The sequence below is a fragment of the Eubalaena glacialis genome, chromosome 11 (genome assembly GCF_028564815.1).
Source record: "Eubalaena glacialis isolate mEubGla1 chromosome 11, mEubGla1.1.hap2.+ XY, whole genome shotgun sequence".
In the NCBI taxonomy this organism is placed as follows: Eukaryota; Metazoa; Chordata; class Mammalia; order Artiodactyla; family Balaenidae; genus Eubalaena; species Eubalaena glacialis.
This window is the reverse complement of record NC_083726.1, coordinates 108612376-108622947: the sequence shown is the minus strand read 5'-3', so window position 1 is coordinate 108622947 and position 10572 is coordinate 108612376. Positions and strand designations below refer to the sequence as shown.

The 10572-nt window shown below is 35.8% G+C and overlaps 1 protein-coding gene across 1 annotated transcript; it reads right to left on the bottom strand.

Moving 5' to 3' along the window:
• Window positions 1–697: 697 nt before the first annotated feature.
• On the bottom strand, window positions 698–10094 carry OLR1 (oxidized low density lipoprotein receptor 1). The gene is made up of 6 exons (XM_061204831.1): window positions 9942–10094; window positions 8128–8229; window positions 6323–6568; window positions 2734–2873; window positions 2323–2438; window positions 698–1993 (listed from the first exon to the last, which is right to left on the bottom strand). The coding sequence occupies exons 1-6, from the start codon at window positions 10015–10017 to the stop codon at window positions 1849–1851; spliced, it is 825 nt and encodes a 274-aa protein (XP_061060814.1). The 5' UTR covers window positions 10018–10094; the 3' UTR covers window positions 698–1848.
• Window positions 10095–10572: the final 478 nt, after the last annotated feature.

Genomic DNA, 10572 nt, shown 5'->3' with positions numbered 1-10572 from the left:
AAATCATTTGAATAGCACTGCATGTATTAAAGAAACTGAACCTTTAACAGTAAATAATTAAAAATCTTGTGAAACAAAGAAAACTCCATGCCCAGATGACTTCAATGGCAAATTGCTTCAAACACTGAATGAACAAATCATACCAATTCTACACAAAATCTTCCAGAAAATTGGCATAAAGGAGTACTACTCTGAAACCTAAACCAGACAAAGCTGTTACGTGAAAAGAAAATTACATATAAATATCATACATAAACATAGTTGCAAAAATCCTAAGCCAAATTTTAGCAGATCTAATCCAGTGATATATTAAAATGATAATACATCTCGAGAATCGAAAGTTGGCTTAAACTTCTATAACTATTTAAGTTAATTCATCATGTTAAAAAACCAAAAAGAGAAAAGAAAAACTGTATGATCATCTCAACAGATATAGGAAAAGTATTAGACAAATCAATACCCATTTCTGATAAAACCTCAGTATTCTAGGAACAAAAGGAAAATTTCTCAAACTGATAATATTCATCTATGAAAAATATACAGTTAACACCTTACTTAATGGTATAACATTGACTTATTCCCAAGATCAAGAACAAAATAAGACTTTGCACTCTCACCATTTTTATTCAATATTGTACTGGAGGTTCTAGTCTATGAAATCAAGCAAGGAAAAGAAATAAAAATCATCCAGAAAGGAAAAAATTAAAATATTTTTATTTGCAGATGACATGATTATGTATGAGGAAAATCCAATGAAATACACACACACACACACACACACACACACACACACACACACAAACTTACTAGAAGAAATAAGTGAGCTTATCAAGGTTTCAGGATATAAGGTTAATATATACAATAGCAAAGGACATTGGAAATAAAAACTACAATGATAACAATACCGTCTACAGTAGCATAAAAAATGTGAAATACATGATGATAATCTAATAAAATATGTGAAACATCTATACAGAGAAAATTACAAAACATTGCATAAAGAAAATCCATGAGTTGAACAAATCAGTATTTTAAAGAATTCAATTTCCCCCAATTTATCTATAGATTCAGTGAAATCACATTCAAAATTTCAAAAAGTTTTTTTTAGAAATTGACAAGCCAATTCAAAAATTAAGATGGAAATGCAAAGACATAGATTAACCAAAACAACATTGAAGAACTACCTCCATGTGATTTCAAGATATATTATAAAACTACAGAATCCAAAATATCATAATGCTGTTATGCACAAAGACTATACAAATAGATCGATGGAACAGAATAGAGTCCAGAAGTAGACCCAGACATGTACGGATAATTGTCGACAAAAGTGCAAAGGCAATGTAGTGAAGAAAGAATAGTCTTTTAAGCAAATGTTGCAAAAACAATTGAATATCCACATGCGAAAAGGAAAAGGAAAAGAAAAAGAAATTCCATACATCCATACGTGACTTACAAATTATCCCCAAAAAAGGGTATAGATTTCCACATAAAATCTGAAACTATAAAATGTCTAGAAGAAAACATAGCAGAAAAATTTTTGTGACCTTGAGTTAGGCCACAAGTTCTTAGAAACAACAATAGAAACAGGAAAATGGACTTCACTGAAGACTGGCAGGGGGGCTTGGAACAAGCTAGGTGAAAAAAAATATACATAGAGAATTGAAACTTTTGCTATCAAGGTGTCAAGCAGCTGGGCCCCAGTCTCTGCTAAGGAGTTCTGCACTTTAGCTAGTAACAGGAAGTTCTCAGGGCTTTTATGGTTTGCACCTAAGTGACGAAGTATAGCTTAATTTTCAGAAGAAAATTCAAAGGTCTTCTCCTCCTTTTCTTCCAGAGCCTTCACATTCACTGTACTCTCAATAGGTTCGCCTTCTTCTGACATATACTGAATGCAGTTAAAATGCAGTTTTCAGCAAAAACAGTTCCCCTTTGTATATATGCACAGGTGCCTGAAGGATACATCTGGAAAACAGCTCCCTGGAGTCTAAACCTGCAGGCAGGGGGAAAAACAAATTTAGATTTACTGCCACCTTGTGTAAGGCACTTAGCCTTGTCTTAAAGCTTCAAGTCAGCAATAAACGTGAGAAGGAAAATTTAAGAGAAGGTCTGAATGGGTAAACGGGCAAGTCCCTGTGTGAGAGAGCTGGGGAGAGAGATTCAGAAATTCCCCAAGCTTCTTTCCAGCAAGAAGAGGACATTGTGTGAAATGTGGCAGTAACTTCACTAGTAGGTTCAGCAAAGAATAGGAAACTTACAAGTGGGGCATCAAAAAGAATAGGCAACTTACAAGTGGAGCATCAAAAAGAATAGGAAGCTTACAAGTGGGGCATCAAAGGAGAACCATCCTCCCAGAGCCATGAGTGGTTGGGTTTCTTCAGAGACAACCCCATCCAGAATGGGAAACTGGAATGGGCAATTGCTTGCTGGATGAATTCCTGTGGGAAGTAACGTTTCTGAGTTGATGAAAGAGTCGATGTGGACTTTTTAGATTAGATTCACAAAATGAAAGAACCCAAAGAGCTCTTAGACATCCTCTTGATGGCTTTACAGAAATGTCTACTGGAGCCTAGAGATACTTCATAACCTGTCCATCCAAGGTCATGCATGTAACCAGTGGCCAGCCTAGGCTAGAAAACAGGTACATATTCTGATTCTCAAGGAGGGCCTTAACCTGCTCTATTTCCCTGTAAACCAATATTCCAGCCCAACACACATCCATTAAAAACTCACCAGATCATCTGAGCTATTAATCTTCAGCATGTGGGCATCCAAAGACAAGCAGTTCTCCCGGCTTTTTTCCCAATTAAATGGGCCAGAGGAAAATTGGTAACAGTTTTCTTTATGCCAGAGCCAGTCTTGGGGACAAGGACCTAGGAAATGTAATATACTTAGTTAGTGAGTTATGCCTGAGTAAAAATATTGCTACAATTCTTAAATCAATTCACCTCTCAGGACTCTCACATGCTACCGCCTCTTCTTAATTAGAATTATACCCAGACTCTGCAAATACCTAAATAGCCTAGAGTCTTTATTGCTCCATTTTTTGGAGGAAAAAGAAATGAAGCATTCTGATTTTAGAAAACTCAATTAAAAAGCAAGGCTTGAGCTGGGATGTAATTTTAGAATCTGATCTATTTTTTTAAAATTATGTTTGGAATCATGGAAGTGAGAGTTGGGGGGATGAATATGTAATAGCTATTCTGCTACTTAAACAGATATGCTTATATATTTTAAAACTTCAGGTCTTTGAATGATGGATTTGGGCTTAGATACTGTGCCTCCTGATTCTGGACATGTAGCCCTTTGTGCCTCCGGAGTACTTGAATTACGGCTAGTCTGCGTTGAGATGATGTTCCGTAAGTGTAAAATATACCCCTGATTTTGAAAACTTACTATGAAAAAAAGAATATAAAATATCCCATTAATAATATTTATACTGATTAGTGTCAAAATAATATTTCAAGTATATTGGGTTAAATAAAATATGTCACTAAAATTAATTTCATCTGTTTATTTTTCATGTTTACTGTGATTACTAGGAAATTTAATGTTGCATATGTGGCACACACTGTATTTCTTTTGGACAGAGCTGTTCTAGGGAGAACAGTATATTGATGCAAAGAGAGCATCTCAATTTAAATAAGATTTCAGAAAGTAGGGAAAAGTTTTCAGCAGAAAATTCCCAGAGAGTCCAGAAAACTCAACTCAGGGCTTAGGCGATAGGCAAAATATGTGTTTTACAGATATTTTAAACGATCCCCAAATCCTTTTCCTCTTCCCCCTTCCCCTCCCCACCTCCTTCTTCTCCCCTTCATCATCATCATCTCTTCTGTGAGTTACTAACACTTGGAATCTCTTTACTGGGGAACAAAGCCCTTTGCTGTGACCAAAAAAAAAAAAAAAACCAAACCTCAAATCCTTGAGCAAGGCAACATTTTAATTTCAATTTTCATTGTGGCATAAAAACATCAGATAATTTTATAAGAATAGGCTTTATCAGAGAGGACAAAGTAGAAGGGCACTGAACTATGAAAGAAGAAAGTGAATGAGGAAGGACATACATAAGGCCGGATTGAAAGCAAAGAATGCAAGCTTCCTAATTTATTAATTTGCCTAGTCCTGTCTTACTATGTCAAAGGAAAGAGTATATTGGTTTTCCTGAACTAAAAGAAAGGTCTAGGTAGGTTTTCCAAGCTATGAAAAAATGAAAAAGATGAACGTTAAAATGTGGCATTCAAACCACCTGTATTTCCTTTAATTATTATTATTATTTAATTTAACAAACAAAATAACCATTGTGTTAACCAACGTGCCAAAAATGGTTGGCAGTAATTTTTATGTATTGGCTCATTTAATCCTCATAACCACAGTATGTAAGAGTTAGGTTAATTTTCTTCATTTGAAAGATAGAGAAAATGGGAATTTGAACATGGGCAGTCTAACGCTAGCATCTGTGTGTTTAATCACTATATCACACTACCTATCAAACTCCTGAGTTTGAATTAACTGAGGAAATATTTCTTGATGCCCCTCAAGATATTTCGATACAGGGTTTTGGGGTAAATCTGGAACTTGCCACTTTTAACAAGCTACTTAGGTGATAATTTTGTACACTAAGGGTTGAGAACCACCACTAATTCCAGTGCTAAAATGTAGTCTGTTGCTTTGAAGACGCTGCATCTTTCTAGCTGGCTGACCTCAAGCAAATCACATATGCTAATTTCTCAGCATCTTGCCCTCTTCATACATATACCGAGGACCACAGACTGGTTAGTAAGAAAGATAAAACTTGTCTCAAACTTGAGAAAACTGGCATAATTTTTTTGCATAGTATTTTATTATTAATGTTTTTGAGAATCTTCTCAAAGCTGCTTGATGAACAACAGTGCTTTATTTGGCATCTCTGCTAATTGGCCTTTATCTGACACTGCCAAGGAATGAAAACACGTTACTTGGTGTATCTGCTACAAAAGACACATCACCTATTATCTTTGATTAGTTGTGCACACTTGGGATATGGTTCTGGACAATCCTGACATAATTTTACTCCCATACGACTGATAAAAACAAGACTATTTTACAGCCCCACCTGTGAAATAAACCATTTTTGATATGTAGCTGTGTCTGCTTATATAAACATTCCTGTCCTTGATATATTAGCCTCCTTCCTTTAAGCCTTCTTTGAGATGGTTTTATTTCCTAAACAGCTCCTTCCTTAAAGAGATTCAATATATGTTTGACACTTGCTAAAAAAATCAGCTTATCTATAAACGTCTACTAATTTTGGAAATTTAAATAACCCTGTACATACTGAAGGGATTTATAAACTGCAAAACTTTATACAAAACTACTTATCGTTATTATCATTTAACTTACCTGGGTTTCAATTTTTTCATCTATAAAATAAATGGATGGGTACCTATAAACTGTTACTTTATAATCTGTATTCGACAAAATTACGTGGTTGAGATTAATGTGAGCTGTACAAGCAAGAAGCTGCAGAAATCTCTGTCTATTAGCGGCAGCTAGTTACTAATGCCAAGAAAGCAATGTACCACTGAAAGTGACTCTATTTCACACTTTCAAATTCTCCCCATGACTAAAAGCACATACTTGATTTAATTATACGTTGTAGAAAAACTATACTAACTGTACAGATCACTTCTGTAATATTGAGTTCACAATATCATCTCCATGTTATAAATGTTTCTATCTGCCTCCTAGATTCTGAGTCACCTAGTCAGCTGAGATCAACTCAGTCCTTCTCATATACATTGACTTCCTGGGCCTCTCATAACTTTGTCTAATTTGAAGTATCTACTTAACACTTTCAAGCCAGCTCACCTCTATTGATTCAATTTACATTGATGTAGTACACTTTATGAGAAACAGTCCCATAGAATAATGCTAATGAAGAGGAAGGGGTCTCCAGGACAAAGGAGACCCCTTAGGAAAAGAAATCAATGATTAAGATACATTGGAATGGAAAGAGAGAAGAATCTGTGCGAAGGGTAAAGGTGAAGGATTTCTTCCAGAAAAATCCCAAAACTAGAAATTTAAAAAGAAAGAGAAGGCTCTTGTGAGGTAGGAAAACTTAAATCCACCAAAAAGTATGGTTAATTGAATCAGATTAACTCAAGAATTTGGCATGGGATAGGGTGAGGATGACAAAAAGAGAGGACTTCTGGTGTAGAACATGATGAACAAAAAAGGATACATATATCAATATGCCAATTTTGTGCCTAGAGATATTTCCAAAAAATGTTAAGATTTACAGAGAAGCTTCCAGTGTCTCTCTTCACCCCTCCCTCCCTCATACCTGAATAGTTTGCTGCTTTTTTCAGAGTTTCTTGGAGATTCAGGTTCTGGTGATGAAGTTCCATTAGTTTCTTGGATTTTTCATCCAGCTTGTGGGCAAGGGTTTCTATCATTTCTTTGAGTTCCCATTGTGACTCCTGGGAAGATTCTTCTGTCTGGTGCTGGGCTGAAATCTGTCCCTCCAGGATATCTTCCTGGTGAGTAAGGTTTGCATGCTGTTGCTTTAGGAGATCAGACACCTGGGATACTAAATCAGAACTGAATTAAGACTCCATTTCCAACCCCAGTAAAAATTCCTCCACAGGATTTTGAGGAAATCAAAGAACTGAATCAAACCATTTGTTTTGACAACAAACTGCTGCAAGATGACCCAAATTTATTCAGGAATTACAGATTTGGAACTTTTTTGATATTCATGCAATATTTTTTTTAATGTGAGGAACTGTCACAGATACTTGTGATTTAAAAAAAAAAGACAGGATTTTACTTGTTGTTGAGAGTTACACACATCTTAAAAGGAATCACAAGGTAAGTCTTCTACGAGTGGCATAAATAAAATATAGACAATCTAAGATAGTCAGACACCAACCAGACTCAGTGACTATTAGTAGCACTGGTCATTAATGACTTACTCTAGTTGTGTCTTAATTCCTCTGCCCTTTCTCTACCCTTCCACATTTCCTGATTTTAGTTAAAAACTGTGACACTCAACCCGTTTTTGAGAAACCCTCCCACAGAATTTTTTTAAGCTGCTAACACAAGAGTCTGAAAACATATTTTTCAGTTTTAGTTTGTTATTTTCTTTGTTTGTTTTTTTGTTTTGTTTTTGTTTTTCTGTTTTGTTTTTTTTTTAGGAAGGGTGGAGATGAAAGGAAAGTTGTGAAATCAAGCAGGCAACAAATGTTAAGCGTCCAATGTCTCAGTTCTAGAAGCTTGACGGTTCAGTACAAAGTAGACCTCTTAGGTTGAAAGCCAGATTTGACCCTGTTGCAAAGTGGTCCAAGCCTCAGAGGAAGACTCTTCCAATGACCATCTCTGAGTCAAGGGCTCTTCTCCCAGATCAGTAGGAAAAGTTTTAAAGATTGAAAGTGTTCATAGATTGAAAACATAAGTTGTTTGAGACCTTAAACAACCGAGAAACAAATTAGCACTTCAAAGGCCTTAGTAACCTGGATTCTAGGACTCTAGAGAGCCTAGGATTCTAGGATTCTAGAGATAAATAACTCAGATCTATGCCCTAAATACACAGGTGTATTAGACGGATGATCAGCACCATTTTCTTTCTTTCTTAGCCATTTTCATCTTTCCTTTCATTTCTTTTCCTCTCAACATCCCCTCTTTCCAAAATGGCCATATTATAAATTTGAAGACTGTTTTGTTTTAAATGTTTTATTTATGAAGACTGTATTTCTGGGTTCTTTAAATTGGTATTTAATCAGCTCTATTAAAACTCAGCATGAACTAAATGAAGTTTCTTTTACTTTTGGGTCCCTCGGGTGATATTGTGGATTAGTAACTTCAAATTATTTTCTTCCTCATTATTCTGGGATTTAAATAGCCTTTATCCATGAAGTTATGAAAACAAAACCAAACAAAAACCTACCATTCATAATCTTCATCGCATGCTTCAATCTATTTGAGGGAAGAGCACAATATACCCATTCATCTTCCCACTCACTCCTAAAACAATTTGCCTAAAATGTATCTAAATCAAGGCTGTTTATAGCTGTTATGAAACCAACAAATAAACCATGTTTATAAGTTCTCATTTTTTTTTCTCCAGCTTTTCCCGGCTTCATCACTTACATTGGATTATCAGCAATATAACGGTCACCAGTAATCCCAGACAAAGGATCCCTAGAATCATAGCAGCAGGGTACCACCTCCGAGAGGAAAGAAAACGAAGACCTAAAGTGACAGAGGATAGATTCAGAAAGACAAAAATGATGGAGGCAAGGGATCAAACAATTCTTTGGATACTGTCTGTACCTGGTGCTTTGCATTACTTACCTCTAGTATTCCCAATGGCTTTGCAAATAATTCATTATTCACATTTACAGATGCGAACTATGTACAGTTAAAGAATTTAAGTAATTTACCTATGGTCACGCAGCTAACAACATTTAGGAGCCAGGATTCGATACCAGATATTTGACTCCAAGTATCTGATTCTAAATATTATGCTTTGTCTACTGTCTCCACAGTGAGTCTTCAAGAAACTCTCAGCCCAGCTTGGTTAGATTAACTTCCTCCACAGGGTAGAGAGCCTGATGTTTTTAATATGGACCATGTGTATGTACGTGCACGTGTGCACACACACACACGCACGCGTGCAAACACATGCACACACGCACACACGCATGTGCTCACACACACGCACACGCAGTTATAAGTAACATACCATAAACGAATGTCAGATATCAAGCAAATAAGCCTTTAGTCAGTTAACCAACTGAGAAAACCTCAAAGAACTAATACATAATTTTGTGCTATTCAATTTTTATTTGGAACTGGGGTTATTGACCAAAGAAAAATAGGAATGAAATCTCAATATTCACTTGATTCATATTAACATCATGTCCTATACTCACACCAGCTGTGGCCTTCTTGTTACAAGAGAAAAATTCACCATTATTATAAAAATAAATAAATCATGTAGCTCACAGGTGTACGAATATCTTATTATGAGGTCCACCACTTAAAAAGCACAGATATTACTGGTTCAGCAGGAAAACATTTCGTGTAATGGATTTGGACTCCTCACCTTGTAAGATAAACAAATAAGGCACTGATAATGTTATCCTCTATATGCAAACAAGGAAACTGACAATTCAGTGACTTGCCTAAGATCACACAGATGTTAAGATCCAAACATAGGTCTTTAATCCAATTGTCAGTAGCTATGTGACTTAGAACGTCACATCACAAAACTTCCAGCATGAATGTATAATGATCCAAATCAATCAGTGGTCACATATATTCACAGAGTTCTCATGTGTCAAAAGCACTCCTAATAGACTCTACAGATGATCCAAACAAAATAGAAATTTTGACAGGAAGCAATATGGTTTATTCTCTGATTCAAAAGTTATTAAGCTCCTAGAAATGTGTATGGCAAGTTGGCAGAAAAGAAGTTGAAGACAGTTATGTGTCTTGCAAATAATTGCCCAATCCTAGCCTTGGAGGCAAATATCTGAGTAAATCTTTCAATCAACATTTCTCTCTGGTCAATGTTCAATCCTAGCTCTACCACTTACTAGCCACATAAAACTGGGTAAAACTCTGTAAAAGGCAGATAATATTAGTCCTAATCTCAAGGTGTGAAGATTTAGAGAAATAATGCATGTAAAGTGAATATCATAGAAAATAGCCTATAGCAAATGTTCAATAAAAGTTAGTTATCACCCTCTACTACAGCATCATTCATACCAAGTTAGTTTATTCGTCAACCTCTTCTTCGTTATCACCATTATATCTGACTTGTTTTTCCTTTAAGTAAGTGCTATTAACTCTTTAATATTTTCCCATCTTCAGGTGTTGTAGTCTTCTAATCCTATATTCAGTTAGTTTACATTTCTAACCTAATTCTGTCCCTGTACATATTTAGCCACCCCTAGTACCTTTGTCTCTCTCTCCATTTGGCTTCTGGTCAAGTTGATCCTTCATACTCTTGCTCTTGAGGTCATCAAAAGTCATTTCCAAATTTATTCCAAGAATGAGAGAGTGAAGCAGTCAAGGACTTCTACAAAGTAAAAATGTGTGAGCTCCTGCTGGAGTGTTTAAATAGCTACTGATATCTAGTAGAATGACTCAATCATTGGTAGGAGGAAGGAGAGGCTTTGCTTCATACTGGGAAGTTGGCTGACGCAAATTCTTGGGTTATGTCTATTGCAGGAGGGGAAAGTGGTGATTCTGATAGTGTTTCAGGATATTTCACTAAGTAATTTATGAAAGGGAAAAATGTATTTTCCATGAGCATTAGAGGAGAGGAATTTGTACCCACGCTTCAGATATGGAAACTGAAATTTAAAAGGGTAATTCACAGTAAATTCGTGGAAGAGTGTGCATTAGACCAGACTACTTGATGCCAATATCCATATTTGTTTATTTCACTGTAGCAGACTGTCTCTATACTGAGTCTTTCGTAAGTCTCACATTTTCCTTTTTAATTTTGACTTCTTTTCATCAGCTATAGACTTAGGAATTTGGGGATTAATCACTTATGACTCATGTCTCTAGCCATGATAACCT

Coding starts and splice junctions, on each gene's coding strand:
- OLR1 (XM_061204831.1), bottom strand. CDS start 10,017: ATGACTTTTGATGACCTCAAGAGCAAGAGTATGAAGGATCAACTTGAC. Junction 6,569..8,127: donor TATATTGCTGATAATCCAAT/GTAAGTGATGAA, acceptor GTTCTGATTTAG/TATCCCAGGTGTCTGATCTC. Junction 2,874..6,322: donor AAAAGCAGCAAACTATTCAG/GTATGAGGGAGG, acceptor TACATTTCCTAG/GTCCTTGTCCCCAAGACTGG.